Below are 18,424 nucleotides of genomic sequence, written 5' to 3' on the forward strand. Positions count from 1 at the left end.
TACTCTCTGGGTTTGATGCTGGCTCCCTGCCAGCCTTGGGAAACGTCCTTTAACTAACCTCTCTGCTTTCTTTTCCATACCTCAAAAACAGGGATAACATCAGACCTACCTTGCAAACGATATCATTGTGAGGACACAGTAAGTAAATGCAGTGTAAACATTTAGAATACTTGACACATAGTACCAGCTCCAGGGATATTGGCCGGCAATACCACCCTCCACGCTATTCTATAGGAATAACCTTAAGGTTACGAGAGTGCAGACAGGAAGAGTTTTGAAAGTATTAGCAGTCAACCAACCAAGGTCTGATTGTTGTTCTTTGGTGAGATTTAATTTCAAAACTAGAAAAACAAGTCATAGATACTCAGAAGAATAGCAGGGGTCCTTGGGAACCTTGCTCACGAGTCAACCTTCCAACCCAATGGTTCTCAACTGGGGAAACTTGGGATGGGAGTTCTCCCAAACCATGAAGACACTGTCTGGGAACATTCTGGGTTGTCAAGACAGGAGTAGAGAGTTCTACTGGCATCTCGTGGGTAGAGGCCAGGGATGCTGCCCAACATCCTACAATGCACAGGAACAAAGAAGTATCAAGAGTGCCAGGAATGAAAAACCCTAGACAGATAAAAGACTGGAGTCCTACCATCAGTGAGATATGTTTTTCCAAGAGTGGTGATGTCATTATGTGGAACCATCCACACTCTTCACATGACTAATGGGCCTCCATGTCCGAAATGGTCAGTCAAGATTAGGGGTATAATCAGTAACCATCCTCCCAAATTTTCCATTGGGGAAGGGAAGAATCGCCCAGGAATCATAAACTGGAATGGAGGCCCAACTAAGCGACCAGGGACAAGGCACTCAGATCCTGTTTACCTGTCTTCCTAGGGGGTCACAGCATTCACTGGACTCCTTCACTTGCAGGGAATGACAGCACTTTCCAAACCATAAAGACATGGGACTAGGAAGTGAACAGGTGATCCTGGCCTTAGGAAAGGAACTAGGTCGTAAGTTCAAGTATATCCCCACCAGGCATGCCGGACCTCTCACCCCCTACACCAGAGACCTGGTGGGGTGAACTCCCTTTGCCTGAGAGAAGGATACTGGCTATTTGCCTGCCTGACAGGACTTCTCATAACAACTTTCCTGTGGGAACTATGCCTCATCCTCTTCCCCCTCCCAAGTAGTTCAAGTAGAGCTATCCCATCCCCCAGGTCCATAAACTAACTGAGCATAGGACCAAGTCTTATAAAGTGTTATCACTCAGTCGTATCCAACTCTTTGCAACCCCATGGGCTTGCCTGCCAGGCTCGGATGTCCATGAAATTCTCCAGGCAAGAATACTGGAATGGGTTGCCATTTCCTTTTCCAGGAGATTTTCCCAACCCAGGTCTCCTGAACTGCAGGAAGATTCTTTACCTCTGAGTCACCAGGGTAGCCCCCAAGTCTTATATAAACCGAGTCTCAATGATTGGTTCACAGATGGTCACATGACCAGTTCCAGCCAATGAGACTCACACCTAGCACTTGGGCTGAAAGACAATTCTCATTCTGCTGGGGTGGCCAAGCCAGTAGGAAGAAAGGCCAAGAAGATAACAGCCTGGCACTGCTGGTGGCTATCTCAGTGACCATCTCAGCCAGAGAGTGAAGCCAATCTAGAGGAAGGCAGAACTGAGAGGAAAAAAACCAAATTCCTGAAAACACCCTTTGACCCCCTGGATCCAGTGATGCTTGAAGCCACTTCTGTTTTTTTCCATTAAAATTTCCATTCTCGGCTCAAGCCAGTTTTGAGTTGAGATTCTGTCCCTAAAAGCCAGGGGAGCCTCTGAGTTGCAGCCCGCCTACCTCTGGAGTGTGAGTTTCAGGTCCTTCAGTCTTGTCTTCTGCTTGTTGATGGAGCTGCTACATGAAGTCTGGAGTGCATTCAGTTCCTCCAGCTTCTGCTTGTAGATCCTGTGAGTTTCCTGAGGGATAGAAGAGCCCGGGCAGGGTGTGCAGGAAAACATAAAGAGGTTATTTTTCAGTCTGCTTGTGTCTGAGTATATTATTGTTCAGTCACTAAGTCATGTCTGACTTGAGTTTTTTTGACCCCAGGAACTGTAGCACACCAGGCTTCCCTGCCCTTCACGATCTCCCAGGGTTTGCTCAAATTCATTCAGTGATGCTACCATCTCATCCTCTGCTGCCCCCTTCTCCTTCTGCCTTCAATCTTTCCCAGCATCAAGGTCTTTTCCAATGAGTCAGCTCTTTGTGACTATAGAATCCAGTTTGACAGTTAAGATGATACAAGTACACCTATTAAAGATCTAACTTATAAAACTGGGACTGGATTTGGGGAAGGCAGCACTAGTGAAATAAGGAACTGCTGTTTTTTTCTGTGCAGGTTCTGTCTTTTCTGATGGGAACAGAAACCAAATATGCCTCTGAGGGGCCAGCCACCTCTTGTCAATTCTTGGTCCAGGTGGTTTGAACAGAGCTAACAGTGCCCATAACCAAGCGTGGTCATGTGACCCAGGCCTAGCCAATCAGTATTCTCCAATCCCCCCAATAACTGACTGGTTCATAGGTGGATTCATGGCTCAAACTGAGCCAATGAGAGTCAGCTCTGGGACTTCACCTACAAGTATTGATTTAGAGATGCCCTCTTTCTCCTGGGTTTGTTACTCTGGTAGAAGGCACACCTGGGGCTATTGAGTGTGGAGAGCCTGCCTAAGAATGCTGGGAACTTCCCTGGGGGTCCATTAGCTAAGACTTCATGCTCCCAATGCAGGGGGCCAGGGTTCGATCCCTGGTCAGGAAACTAGATCCCACATGCTGCAACTGCCACAACTAAAGATCCCCATGTCACAGAGAAGATTGAAGATCCCATGTGCCACAACTAAGACCTGATGCAGCCAAATAAATATAATTTTTTAAAAAGAAGAATGAAGCCAAACAGGAAAACAGAATTGGGACACAGTAAGAGACAGCATTCTTACAGCATCATTTCAGCGCTTGAATCCAACCAAGTCTGAATGCAACACTAATACTCTTAGTTATATGAGTTAATAAATTCCTTTCTGGTTAGTCCAGTTTGGGTTGGGTTTCTGATCTTGGCAATGAAGACAGTTCTTGCTAAGACAATTAAGAAAAAGACATACCTCCTCCCTTTAAGTCAACCCTCCTTATCCCAGGCACAGCCACTCCAATACACTCAATATCTTACTCCTGGAAATAACCATTCGGGACCACAAGGCCAGAGGAAATACAAGACAGTGCTCCCCACGGCAGGGAGAATGGAACAAAGGATCTTCTCGACATTACTGCCACAGCACACCTCCCCCTGGGTAGTGCCCTATGCAGGGAAACAACCAGTCTCCTCCAGAGTCCTGGTAATCTAAGACAAATACCAACAATCTAGAGAGAACAATATGAGGGTACGGGGACCATAAAATAAAAAACAATAATCCAATGGCCATATTTAAAGTGGCTGTCTGCTTGGGTGGTAGAGAACTGTATTAGCAGAGAGGAAAAAGGGATGGGCAATGAGGCCCATAGCCTAAACTCTCATGTCTGCCAAGCAGGTTCCTAGATATGAAAGTTAAGCTCAAAAATAAGAAAAAAATGAAGGCAATGAAGTGAATAGATAACACTTAGGAGCAACACGGAAGAATGCTCTGAGCCTATCTCCTTTGGCCCTCAGTTGACAGAGGGCTCAGTCCCCTGGATTTAAACAGTTTCCTCATTCTCTCCTTCCTGAGCCCCCAGAGAGGAAAACCGTGTCTCATTTTTTAAAATTTAGCTTTTAATTTTTAACTAATCTCACACTTCTGAAAGATTTGTAAGAGTGCAAAGAACTCCCCTTACACCTTTTGCCCAGATTCACCAACTATTAGCATTATGATATATTTGCTTTCTTCCCATGTGTGTGTTTGTGTGTGCGTGTAGTCTTTATCTGTATCAGGCATCAATAAACCCACTGGCCAAATCTGGCCACCTGATTTTGTACAGGCAGTAAGCTAGAAATGATTTTTGTCTCACTGCAAAAGATCAAAAGAAGAATATTTCGTGACATGTAAAACATACATGAAATTGAAACTCTGGAATCCATGAATAAATACCCATTTCACTGGAGCACAGCCACGCCCATTCATTTATATGTCGTCTGCAGCACCACTGGAGCACCGCCACGCCCATTCATTTATATGTCGTCTGCAGCACCACTGGAGCACCGCCACGCCCATTCATTTACATGTCGTCTGCAGCACCACTGGAGCACCGCCACGCCCATTCATTTACATGTCGTCTGCAGCACCACTGGAGCACCGCCACGCCCATTCATTTACATGTCGTCTGCAGCACCACTGGAGCACCGCCACGCCCATTCATTTACATGTCGTCTGCAGCACCACTGGAGCACCGCCACGCCCATTCATTTACATGTCGTCTGCAGCACCACTGGAGCACCGCCACGCCCATTCATTTACATGTCGTCTGCAGCACCACTGGAGCACCGCCACGCCCATTCATTTACATGTCGTCTGCAGCACCACTGGAGCACCGCCACGCCCATTCATTTACATGTCGTCTGCAGCACCACTGGAGCACCGCCACGCCCATTCATTTACATGTCGTCTGCAGCACCACTGGAGCACCGCCACGCCCATTCATTTACATGTCGTCTGCAGCACCACTGGAGCACCGCCACGCCCATTCATTTACATGCCGTCTGCAGCACCACTGGAGCACCGCCACGCCCATTCATTTATATGTCGTCTGCAGCACCACAGCAATGGAGCAAGTGTGGCTGTGACAGAGACCACATGGCCTGCAAAGCCCAGAATCCTCACTACTTGACCTTTTTGTCAAGAGTCTGACTATTTCTGTTCTAAATCATTTGGGAGTTACTTGTAGACAATAGGCTTCTTTACTCCTAAATACTTCAATGCATATTTCCTAAGGACATGACATTCTCTTATACATCTAACTATCAAATATAGAAAATGTTACTTTGATACAATACACTACTGTGGCCTCAAATACCATCCAAATTCAAGTTTGGATGTGAACGCTTTCTTTTTTAATCACTATTTCTCTATGGCTGTGTGGGGTCTTGGTTGCTGCATGCAGGCTTTCTCTAGTTGCTACAAGCAGCAGCTACTCTCTAGGTGCAGCGCTCGTCTTTCTCACTGCGGTGGCTGCTCTTGTTGCGGAGCCTGGGTTCTACAGCACGGGCTCAACAGTTATGACGTGTGGGCTTAGATGCTCCTCACATGTGGGATCTTCCCACACCAGGGATCAACCTGTATCCCCTGCACTGGCAGGCGGATTCTTAACCACTGGCCCACCAGGGAAGTCCTGTGAACTATCTCTGGATGGCAATTTCTCCCCAGACCCTGGACCCAATTCTGTCTTATGCCTTGTATTGTTGTTCATATCTCTTTGGTCTCCTTTAGTCTAGACCAGCTCCTCAACTTCTGTCTTGGGAATATCAGCGCTTCTAAAGTGTTCAGTCCAGTTGTTTTGGAGAATGTCCCTCTGCCTTGGTTTGTCTGATATTTCCTCATGATTGAATTTTGAATATGCATCTGGGACAGACATGCCACTCAAGTGACACTGGGTCCTCAGTGTCTCCCATGAGAAGGGATGTGGAGTCTGTGATGTTAACTCTGATTGCTTGGGGGAGATGGTGGCCATCTGTCTTCTCCATTGTACAGTGACCAGCTTCCTACCTGTAATGAATGAATAATCTGTACAGAAAGAGGCTTCAGCGCTGAAACAGTCCTCAGTGTTCAACCAGTGTCTGCGGGTAAGAAAGGCAACTCTCCAGAACTGGACGTGGAGGATGGGTGCAGAGAGACCCCCAACTACACAGCCTTTGAGAAAGTGACGCCTTTGGATTTGGAGTCCCCAGCAACGGAAGGTGAAACACCACACCACCTCCCGGCACTCTTGGGTGTCAGGCCCCCGGACAGTGAGATAAGACCAGACCACAACATCAACAGACAGATGCTCACCGGGCCCTCTTCAGCTTGAATTAATATTTAATTTCACAAGTAAACATAAGGACATTATCCTCGTTAAAAATGAAAACACTACAGCTACAGCTAGAGTTGACTTTGAATAGACCCCTATCCTGTCTCCTCCAACTTCTCCAGAAGTAACCACTGTTACGTTTCTTCTAGACTGTATTCTCTGTATCTGTGTATTTCTATGTTCCACACAGACCTATATATATATATATATATACACACTTAACATACATACGAAAAATGCTCACTGTTGCAAAAACTAATTGTCCCTAATACTTATTCTCCTTTGTTTCCTTTTTTTAAATAAAGAGTTTGAGTATTTATTACATCTCAGTTTTTTGTTTTTTTGCCCCACACCACGTGGCACATGAGGCATGTAGGATCTTAGCTCCCCATTCAGGGATCAAACCTGTATCCCCTACATTGGGAGCAGACACTCAACCACTGGACCCTCAGAGAAGCCCTCCTTGGTTTCCTTTTAATAACAGGACCCCACCAAGACATAGCCAGCACGTGGCTGTCCAGCTATAGACATTGCCCAGCCTCCTTTGCAGCTACGTGTAGGAATACAACCAAGTGTTAGCCAATGGGTTGGAAGCAGAAGGGATGTAAGTTCTGAACTACATTTTTTTTTAACCACTACACCTGCTCTTTCTAACTGTTCAGTTTTCACTGCGACAAGGCAGTTTCAAGGCAACATTTTCTGCCAAGAATAACTAAACCACATTTTTCTAAGTAACGGCTTGCCCTCCACTCTTTCTTTCCCTGGCGGCATATAGCAACAATGGATCCAGTTACCTTGAAATCGGAAATGGAAGCTACATGGTACAAATGACAAAGCCCACAGTGCCCTCCTCAGCCACACCAACCTGGATCTTCTTTTAAAACATGACCACCAGTCCTTTAGCACTCCTCACATAGAGAAGTGGTATCTCTTTTCAGTCTCCTTAAATACAAGTAGGCTTGTGGCTGCTCTGACCAATACAATATGTCTGTTCAGTTCAGTTCAGTCGCTCAGTCGTGTCCGACTCTTTGTGACCCCATGAATCACAGCACGCCAGGCCTCCCTATCCATCACCAACTCCCGGAGTTCACCCAAACTCACGTCCATCGAGTCGGTGATGCCATCCAGCCATCTCATCCTCTGTCGTCCCCTTCTCCTCCTGCCCCCAATCCCTCCAAGCATCAGAGTCTTTTCCAATGAGTCAACTCTTTGCATGAGGTGGCCAAAGTACTGGAGTTTCAGCTTTAGAATCATTCCTTCCAAAGAACACCCAGGACTGATCTCCTTTAGGATGGACTGCTTGGATTTCCTTGCAGTCCAAGGGACTCTCAAGAGTCTTCTCCAACACTACAGTTCAAAAGCATCAATTCTTTGGCACTCAGCTTTCTTCACAGTCCAACTCTTACATCCATACGTGACCACAGGAAAAACCATAGCCTTGACTAGATGGACCTTTGTTGGCAAAGTAATGTCTCTGCTTTTGAATATGCTATCTAGGTTGGTCATAACTTTCCTTCCAAGGAGTAAGCGTCTTCTAATTTCATGGCTGCAGTCACCATCTGCAGTGATTTTGGAGCCCCAAAAAATAAAGTCTGACACTGTTTCCACTTGTTTCCCCATCTATTTCCCATGAAGTGATGGGACCAGATGTCATGATCTTAGTTTTCTGAATGTTGAGTGTTGAGCTTTAAGCCAACTTTTTCACTATTCTCTTTCACTTTCATCAAAAGGCTTTTCAGTTCCTCTTCACTTTCTGCCATAAGGGTGGTGTCATCTGCATATCTGAGGTTATTGATATTTCTCCTGGCAATCTTGATTCCAGCTTGTGCTTCTTCCAGCCCAGTGTTTCTCATGATGTACTCTGCATATAAGTTAAATAAGCAGAGTGACAATATACAGCCTTGACGTACTCCTTTTCCTATTTGGAACCAGTCTGTTGTTCCATGTCCAGTTCTAACTGTTGCTTCCTGACCTGCACATAGGTTTCTCAAGAGGCTGGTCAGGTGGTCTGGTATTCCCATCTCTTTCAGAATTTTCCACAGTTTATTGTGATGCACACAGTCAAAGGCTTTGGCATAGTCAATAAAGCAGAAATAGATGTTTTTCTGGAACTCTCTTGCTTTTTCCATGATCCAGTGGATGTTGGCAATTTGATCTCTGGTTCCTCTGCCTTTTCTAAAACCAGCTTGAACATCAGGAAGTTCATGGTTCACGTATTGCTGAAGCCTGGCTTGGAGGATTTTGAGCATTACTTTACTAGCGTGTGAGATGAGTGCAATTGTGCGGTAGTTTGAGCATTCTTTGGCATTGCCTTTCTTTGGGATTGGAATGAAAACGGACCTTTTCCAGTCCTGTGGCCATTGCTGAGTTTTCCAAATTTGCTGGCATATTGAGTGCAGCACTTTCACATCATCATCTTTCAGGATCTGAAATAGCTCAACTGAAATTCCATCACCCCCACTAGCTTTGTTCGTAGTGATGCTTTCTAAGGCCCACTTGACTTCACATTCCAGGATGTCTGGCTCTAGGTAAGTGATCATACCATCATGATTATCTGGGTCATGAAGATCTTTTTTGTACAGTTCTTCTGTCAAATATGTCAGAAGTACCCCCAAAAACAAACAGCCCAATTAAAAAATGGACAGAAGATCTGAATAGACATTTTTCTAAAGAAGCCATACAGATGGCCAACAGGCACATGAAAAGATGCTCAACATCACTAATATCAAGGAAATGCAAATTAAAACCACAGGGAGATATCACCTCACACCTGTCAGAATGGCTATCATTGAAAAGACCTCAAATAACAAATGCTGGCAAGGATGTGGAGGAAAGGGAACCTTTGCACACTGTTGGTGGGAATATAAATTGGTGCAGCCACTGTGGGAACAGTATGGAGGTTTCTCAAAAAAACTAAAAATAGACCTACCATATGATCCAGCACTTTCACTCCTGGGTCTGTATCTGAAGGAAATGAAAACACTAATTCAAAAAGATACATGCACCTCAATGTTCATAGCAGCATTATTTATAATAGCCAAGATACGGAAGTAACCTAAATGTCCATCAGCAGAAGAATGGATAAAAAAGATGTGGTACACACACACACACACACACACACACACACACAGGAATACTATGCACCCATAAAAAAAGAATGACATTTTCGCCATGGATGGACTTGGAGGGCATTATGTTTAATAATATGTCAGACAGAGAAAGAGAAATGCTATATGATATCACTTATATGTGGAATATAAAAAATACAACAAACTAGTGAATATAACAAAAAAGAAACAGACTCACAGAGAACAAACTAGTGGTTACCAGTGGGGAGAGCAAAGGGGAGAGGGGCAATACCGGGGTAGGGGGACTGAGATGCAAACCACTATGCAATAAATAAACAAGCTCTCAGGATGCACTGTGCAGCACAGGGAATACAGCCAGCATTTTATCATAAGTCAAGTCTACCCTTTAACAATGTGAATCACTATATTATACACCTAAAACATATAATATATCAACTTTATCTCAATTTTTTAAAAACGGCAGAACTGACACTATACCATTTCTGAGAAAAAATCACAGAGGGCCATTGCGTTTGCACCTTCTTTGCTGGAACACTAGCTTCTGGAACAAAACGTTCCATGACTCTAAGGCCACCATGCTGCATGGAAACCCTAACCACTTAGAGAAGCCACATGACAGCAGTCTGATCTCATCAACAGCCACAACTAAGATAAATCTTCTTGTCATTCAGTTCAGGCAGATATGAGGGTCAAGAAACCTCCAGATAATTCCAGCTCCAACCATTTGCATCTTCCCAGCTAAGGCCTCTGACCTTGTGGAACACAGTCAAGCCATTCCCACCATGCCCTGCCTAAATTCCTGACTCCCAGAATCCATGAGCAAAATGCAATTACTGTTGCTTTATGCCAATGGATAACTGGCCAATGGATAACTCAGCACCCGTCTGAACTACTATGTGAGAAAGGAAGAAGCTATCTCATTTAAACCACTTTATTAGGGGATCTCTTTGCTACAGCAGCATAGCTTATACCCTAAAGCACATACTTTTGATTTTTTTTTAATATATCAACAGTATCAGAATATAGATATGATTTCACAGCCTTCTTTTCTCACTCAATAATATGTCTTATAGATCTATCCACATAAGAATACATAGATAGGGACTTCCCTGGTGGTCCGGTGGCTAAGACTCCACACCCTCAACACAGAGGGCCCAGGTTTGATCCGGGGTCAGGGAACTAGATCCCACAAGCCACAACTAAGAGTTCACATGCCGCAACGAAGATCAAAGATCCTGCGTGCCACAACTGAGACTGGCAGAGCCAAATTAATTAATTGAAAAGAAGAAGAAAAAAAGAAGACTATACAGATGTGCTTCATTTTTAGTCCTGTTCAGTCCTTCATACTATGAACAGACAACAGTTTATTTAGCCATTTTCCTATCACTAGGTTGTTTCCAGTCTCTGACAATAACCAACAATGCAACAATGATTAATATCCTTGCACTGTCTCCTTGGGCACACACACAAGTGTCTCTGGGGAAGAGACGTGGAATTGCTGGGTCATGGCGTACAGGCTTGTTTTTACTTTTAACCTGTCTTGGCAAACTGCCCACAGAGTGGCTGTGCCAATTTATGCTCCCACCCACAGCATACAACAGCTGACCACACTCACCAACACTCAGCGTATCCCCACTGACTTTCTTAAAGGCGCTTCCTAATGCCTCCATGGGCTTCCCAGGTGGTGTAATGGTAAAAGAACCCACCTGCCAATGCAGGTAGACGTAAGAGATGCAGCTTCGATCCCTGGGTCCAGAAGATCCCCGAAGAAGGAAATGGCAACCCATTCCAGTATTTTTGCCTGGAGCATCCCATGGACAAAGGAGCCTGGCAGGCTACAGTCCATAGGGTTGCACAGAGTCAGACATGGCTGAAGCTACTTAGCACACGTGCATGCAATGCTCCATACTTCACCTAATGCTGAAGCTCCAGTACTTTGGCCACCTGATGTGAAGAGCCGTCTCACTGGAAAAGACCCTGATGCTGGGAAAGACTGAAGGCAGGAGAAGAAGGGGGCAACAGAGGATGAGATGGTTGGATGGCATCACCGACTCAATGAATATGAGTTTCAGCAAACTCTGGGAGATAGTGAAGGACAGGGAAGCCTGGCGTACTGTAGTCCATGGGGACTTGCAAAGAGTCAGACCCGACTTAGCGACTAAACAACAATAATGCTCCGCTGGTGGTATTTTCTGCCCACTCTTAAAACATCAGACTGGAGTCCATGGCCCTTCTCATAATTGTGTCCCCAGGCACATACAGTCATTCCTGACTCCTAACAGTTCTCTGTCATTGGCTAGGGCCACTTCCTAAGGGAGATCTGATACTGGAGACCACACTTCTGTCCACCCTGTCCTCTGCTCCAGGCTCAGGATTTGTCAGCCTCGAGGACAATGTGAAGTGGCAACAAGGCCCTTAGTGTGACACACTCTCTGTTCCCAGGGCATTCCTCACCCACGCCCAGCCTCTGCTGATTCCACCTTGTGCAGTCACACCAGCAGCAGGAAAGATTATCAACTCACTTCGTGGATTCTGTCCTTTTCCCAGACAGTTGTCTCTCAGTCTTTTTTCAACTGTGGTAAAATATATATAAAACTTACCATGTTAATCATTAAAATTTTTCTAACTGCAATAAAATACACACAAAACTTACCACCTTAACCATTTTATGTGTACAACTCAGTGACATCAAATATGTTCACATTATTTGCCATCCATCTCCAGAACTCTTTCATCATCTCAACTGAAACTCTGAACCCATCACCCAATAACTCAGTTTCCTGTTCCCCTCAGCCCCTGACAACCTCCACTCTCTTTTCTTATTCATTTTTGGCTACGCTGGGTCTTCACTGTTTTGAACAGGCTTTCTCTAATCGTGGCGAGCAGGGGCCACTCTCTGTTGCAGTGCTCAGGCTCCTCATTGCAATGGCCTCTCGTTATGGTGTGCAGGTTCTAGGCAAGTGGGCTTCCGCAGTTGCAGCTCGTGGGCTCAGTAGTTACAACTCGAGGGCTTAGTTACTCTGAGGCACGTGGGATCTTCCCAGAACAGAGATCAAACCCGTGTCTCCTGCATTGGCAAGCGGGTGCGTACCCACTGTGCCACCTGGGAAGTCCTCTACCATTCTTTCTACCTCTATGAATATGACTCCTCTAAGTACCTCATACAAGTTGACTCATACAGTATTTATATTTTTGTGCCTGACATTTAAACACAGCATAATGTCTTCAAGGTCCATCCACACTGCAGAATGTATCAGAAGTTCCTTCCTCTTTAAGGCTGAACAATAGCCCACAGTATGTATATAGCACATTTTATCCACCCGTCTGTCGATGCACACCTGGGTTGCTTCCATCTTTTGGATATTGTGAATAATGTTACTATGAACATGGATGTATATATATATTTGTTCGAGTCCTTGCTTTTAATTCTTTGGGGTATATGTGTGTGTGTGTGTGTGTGTGTGTGTGTATTCAGAAGCAGAATTTCTGGATCATATGGTAATTAATCACACAGCTTAATTTTTTTTTTTTAAAGAACTGCCATATCATTTTCCAGAGAGGCTGAACCATTTCACGACAGCTGTCTCTTGATAGGACTGTCTTTGTGGTGTTTCTGGGAGGGGGCAGGACGGGGGGAAGAAACACAATTCCTGTCTTCCCTCAGAGACCCTGTCCTCCACTCCTGAGGATGTCTCCAGAAGACCCTCAGCTGGACCTGTGCTTTGAGATGCTTTTTCCAGGAGTGAGCCACACGGAGGCAAGCCAACCCTGCCTTTCAACCAACCAGCCCCTATGGTCTTGAACGCAACTAGTCACCAGATGGAAGCCTTCTGTTGTTTTTGCCAGCTCGGCAGCTATTCCCTTTCTGGTTAATTCCCTGTAATTTCTTTGGAGATCCTCCCTCCCTGACACTGAGTCCATGAGATCTGGCTAGGAACAGAGTGGACCTTGCCCCAGGTTCCAAGGCAAATGACCCAGGCCTGGCCAATCAGAACATCACCCTCCTGACCCAGCTGGTTGACTCAGGGACGAGCATTCAAAACCAATCACACTCAGTTGTGGGACTTTTTTATCAGAACTGTTGGAAAAAAGGGGAAAAAAAAGAAACTTTTTTGCCACTCGTTTTGAAGATAGTAGGATATGAGCCCAGAGCTAATGGGGCTGCCATTAGCTGCCTGGGAATGAACCCAATTGAGAGGAAAACAGAATGGAAGGGTAAACTGAGCCCTGATGGTTTCATTTAAGCTCCTGGATCAGCTTATATCTGAAGGTGGTACACCTTTGAGGTCCTAAGTAATATAAGTGAACAAATGCCATTTTATTCTGTTTGGCTTTGCCAATTTGGGTTGAGTGTCTCCATTTAAGAGGCCAGTGGCAGGGACTTCCCTGGTGGTCCAGTGACTAAGACTTTGCACTAACAATGCAGGGGGTCCAGGTTTGATCCCCAGGCAGGGAACTAGACCCCATTTGCTGCAATTAAGAGTTCGCATGCCACAACTAAAGATCCCGAGTGCAGAAAGGAAGACAATATCCCACATGCCCCAACTAAGACCCGGTACAGTCAAATAAAATTAGCTAATTTAAAAATGAGGCAGGGGTCAGAATCTAGATTAATATGCCAAAGAACAGAGCCTCCCTTCTGGGAAAAGTTAACCACACCAGGTAAGAAGAGAAGCCATAAATCTTGGACTCATTACCAAGCTCTTGCCCTGGGCACTGTCATCCAGTGCCAAAAAACTTGGAGCCTGATGAATAAATCCTTCATCAAGCCAGTAACTAAACAGGCACTTTAAAATGCAGATCTCTGAACAACCATATTGGGTGTTTTTCTGCCAAAGCAAGAACCTAAACCATTATTTTTTAACAACTTTATTGGGTATAACTTATATGTCATCAAATTCTCATTTTAAGTGTACAATTAAGTGATTTTTATACATTTATCAAGTGGTGCAACTATTACCACGTCCAGTTTCAGAACTTTCCGTCACCCAATAAGATCTCTAGTGTTTATCCACACTCACTCCCCACTCTTCTTCCTCCCAGCTCCTGGCAACCACTAACCCACCTTCGGACTCTATAGATTTGTCTTTTCCGGGCATTTCACATCAGAGGAATCATATAAGATGCAGTTTTGTGTCTGGTTCTTTCACAAAGAATCGTGTTTTTGAGGTGTATTTCTGTTGTGGCATGTATCCACTTTTTTATCACACCACAGCATTTATACCATATTTTGTTTACTCATCTACCAGTTGTTGGACATTTAAGTTATTTCCAGTCTTTGGCTATTACGAATAAGGCTGCTATGCACATTCGTGCACAAGTCTTGGTAGTAGATATATATTTCAACTTCTCTTGGTTAGATATCTAGGAATGAAACTGCTGGGTCATATGGTACATGTATGTTTGCCAACTCTCAAAGAAAATGCCAAAATACCAAACCACTATTTTTATTTCTAAACTTGGCAGCAGTGGGACTTTCCTGGTGGTCTAGTGGCTAAGACTCTGCACTCCCAATGCAAGGGGCCCACGGTTCAATCCCTGGTTGGGGAATTAGATACCACATGCTACAACTGAAAGACCCTGCATGCTGCAAGGAAGACTCCGCGCAGCCAAACATATAAATAAATCAATAAGAAACAGAATATAAAGTAAATAAAATAAAATAAACTTGGCAGAAGTGGACTGAAGCAAAAGAGCACACTCACCAAAAACTGGGAGTCTGGTGTCTGCACACAATGCAGGGAGTACCAGCTTATAAAGCACACGACTGACTCCCACTTCAAGTTGCTACCTCCAAAAATAACCCCGAGTGCTGGGGGCACCGGAGCAGACAGGCAGCTGCGAAAGAAAGGACTCTGTTCTGCGGCTGAGAGCAAGTCCCAACCCCCAGCTGTCTAACTCAAGACCAAGCAAAGGAAAGAAAGACCCACTTGATAAAATACCTAAAGATAGAGCTTTGGGGTGGGGGGCGGGGAAGATAGTTACAAGGCAAACACTGCCAGGAAACAATCAAGTGCTGACTATATAAATGTAATAAAAATCCCCAAGAGAAAGTACAAGCATTGTACACTGCTCAGTTCTTCAGTAAATGAAATTTGCATGGTCGTAATCACATAAATGACTGAATCTTTTTTGGGGGGTTTGTTTTTTTAGCCACACCTCTCGGCATGTGGGATCTTAGCTCCCCAACCAGATGCTGAACCCGTGCCCCTGCAGTGGAAGCGCTGAGTCTTAACCACTGGACCATCAGGGAAGTCCCATTGAGCCTATTTTTATGAATAAGGCTTTTGGTACTGTTAGGTGACTTTCTGGTCTCCTGCTCATTTGACTATGAAATATTTCAGGCATATTGAAAAAGTCAGAAAATCCTATAATTAATAGAAAATAAACAACATTAATGCCCACATTTCTCACCCTCAGTTTAAGAACTAATAGTACACAAATTGTTGAAAGCCCCTACATATTCTTTCTACATAGCATTCCCATCCTCTACCCTCAACAAGAGGAACCCCTAGGCTGGTTATTTCCACCCCCAAGCCCACCCCAGATCAATCTTGTCTTCCTCTGTGCCCTGAGAGGTTGACCCCTACGGACTGCATCTCCTGGGCTCCCTTGCCCTGCCTCCTACTTAGCCAACGGGGTGCCAGGACAGAAGACTGGGGGGAGGAGGAGAGGCAGACTGGGGTATTGGTTCCCCTGCCTCCTCCTCACTTTCCTAGGCTTTTGACACTACAGCTGCAGTCCTGCTGCTCTCCTTACCCTGCACTAGGCTCCGGTGACTGCCCCTTCCCTCTGTCCCTTAAGTATTGGGATGGTCCCAACTCCAGGGGCCTCGTTGTGTCCAGCTCTTGACGACCCCATGGACTGTAGCCCGCCAGGCTCCTCTGTCCATGGAATTCTCCAGGCAAGAATACTGGAGTGGGAAGCCATTCCCTTTTCTAGGGCATCTTTCTGACTCAGGGATTGAACCTGGGTCTCTCGCATTGCAGGCAGATTCTTTACTACCTGAGCCACCAGGGAAACCCCTTTAAACCCCTGTAAATAGCCTCGTCCTTAAACTCTTTTCAGAGAGATCCATACGGAAGAGTCATTTGCCTCTTGCTAGGGCCCTGCCCAAATCTCCATTCTACTGAATCTGACCCATATCACTCCCTTGCAAAAGTCTGTATTTGTACTGTATAGACACGTATCAGTAAGCAGAACATAAGTGTTGTATTGAATGCTTTAAATTATATTATACATGTTATACTATACGTACCTGCTTAGCAACTTTTCACTCAATGTTGCTTTTCTCTTTAAAACATTTACCCATGTTGATACATATGGTTCTAGTTTATTCATTCTCATCTTCATACCACACTCTACGGATGTTTGGTGGAATTATCCATCCTGATGGACAGTTAGGTTTCCAGATTTTAGCTGTTATAGAATGCTTATACATATTTCCTATTTGACTTTTTAACTATGTGGCTATGTATTACTTATAAAAATATAGGATAGATCAGAGACAGACGCTAACATTGGCACCATTAGCTAGGATGCCCATAGCTCCTTTCCCACATATCTGATTGGCATTCCTTTTATACCATGTACAGGAGACACAAACAGTTGAGTTTCCATTGAAGGATTTGGAGATCTGCCACCTCTCCTGTCCTCTGAGGCCACAAACTCTGCCCCAGTGGGAAGATGAGGTTAATGATTCCAGGTCCCAGCACGGCTGTGACACACCTGGAGATGCCCTCTTAACGTAACTTGACTGAGTCACAACACCTGAGTCAATATGCATTGCAAGAATTGATGGCAATGAGACTTCCCTGGCGGGCCAGTGGTTAAGACTCTGTACTGCCACTACAGTGGGAATGGGTTTAATACCTGGTCGGGGAACTAAGCTCCCATATGGCATGGCCAAAAAAATTTACTAAATGTGCCAGAATGGAATCATGTGCCATTTTCAGACAGGGCTCTGGCCTAGGAGCACTGCAAGCTGGTGGATAGCCCAGTAGACTGCCAGAGTCATGGCCACCACAAAAATACGGTGGCTGATAGTTGGGGCTGGTGCTAAGTTTTCACGAGATTGCATTTATATAGTTCTAAGGAACTGACTTCAGACAAAGATTTCTGAATGCTGAATATACTGAACGAAGACTCACTGGCAGTGGAAAGACTACAAAGATGACAAGTTGACTTCACCTAAACTGTATCAGTTCTACACTGGGAAAGATTCTGAGTCACGTGCCAGGATCAATTAGTAATGTCTGTTATAGGAACAGTAAGTGGAGGTATAGGCAAGTATGTCAGGCATTTGGGAGGCAGGTAACATAAAAATTAAGTGATTAGGCTTGACACTCAGACTGACTTCACGTCTAGAATCTGCCACTTCTTAGTTTCCTCAGTTGTGAAAGAGCTAGGGCATGAGATATAGGTAACAGGCCATGTACTGGTATTTTTAAATCAGCTTTATAGGTATAATTCACATACCAATTCACCAATTTTCAGGTGTACAATTTAATGAATTTTGGCAAATATATACAGTTGTGTAACCACCACCACAATGAGGATATAAAACAAAGGTTCCCTAACTTTGTTGGTTTACCACTGCCTTAGTGTCTCAATGAACTTTTCACAGAGTCCTTAGGCCAAATAATTGGAAGAAAAAGTGAAAGTGAAGTCATTCAGCTGTCTCCAACTCTTTGTGACCCCATGGACTGTAGCCTGCCAGGCTCCTCTGCCCATGGGGATTCTCTAGGCAAGAATACTGGAGTGGGTTGCCATTTCCTTCTCCAGGAGACCTTCCCGACCTAGGGATCGAACCTGGGTCTTCCGCATTGCAGGCAGAATCTTTACCCTCTGAGCCACTAAGGAAGCCAAATAATTGAAAAGTATCCATGTCCTAACAACTCAGTAGTCTCTTGGAAGAAATAAAAAAGAATACGCAGAAATTGCCAAGGGTATTTTTATTTCATTTTGAAGTAACCAAAATTATTTATGGATGTATATGCCTGTCAGGCTCAAACCTTAGGAATAGATTGGACACTGTCACCCTCATTTCTTGTTCTAAATTGATTTTCACATAGTACTTGATTTTAATCAGCACCAAAACCCCAACTTCACAAAGATATGACATCATTAAAAAGAATGTAGCATAATCTAATGTGCAGCTGTGAACTACTCCATTAGCAGTTTAAGTGGTACGTGACAGATGTCATTGTCTTTCTCTTGAAAATTTAAATTATCCCATAGTGCCCCTGTGAGCTTGCTGCAGCTCCTTGGAGGTGCCTTAACACAGTTGGTGAAACACAGATATAGACTGTTTCTACAAT

The 18,424-nt window shown here is 44.6% G+C and overlaps 1 protein-coding gene across 3 annotated transcripts in view; it reads right to left on the bottom strand.

Moving 5' to 3' along the window:
• TMEM120B (transmembrane protein 120B) overlaps positions 1 to 18,424 on the bottom strand; it is a 46,002-nt gene that overhangs the window by 23,173 nt on the left and 4,405 nt on the right. The window contains exons 1-2 of one of the 3 annotated variants that reach the window (XM_059875937.1): positions 4,101 to 4,236; positions 1,846 to 1,964 (exon numbers count right to left, since the gene is read on the bottom strand). In XM_059875937.1, coding sequence (XP_059731920.1) covers positions 1,846 to 1,964; positions 4,101 to 4,133 — 152 coding nt within the window. In that variant the 5' untranslated portion in view covers positions 4,134 to 4,236. 3 annotated transcript variants of the gene reach the window in all.

Source organism: Bos taurus, chromosome 17, assembly GCF_002263795.3.
Source record: "Bos taurus isolate L1 Dominette 01449 registration number 42190680 breed Hereford chromosome 17, ARS-UCD2.0, whole genome shotgun sequence".
Classification (NCBI taxonomy): Eukaryota; Metazoa; Chordata; class Mammalia; order Artiodactyla; family Bovidae; genus Bos; species Bos taurus.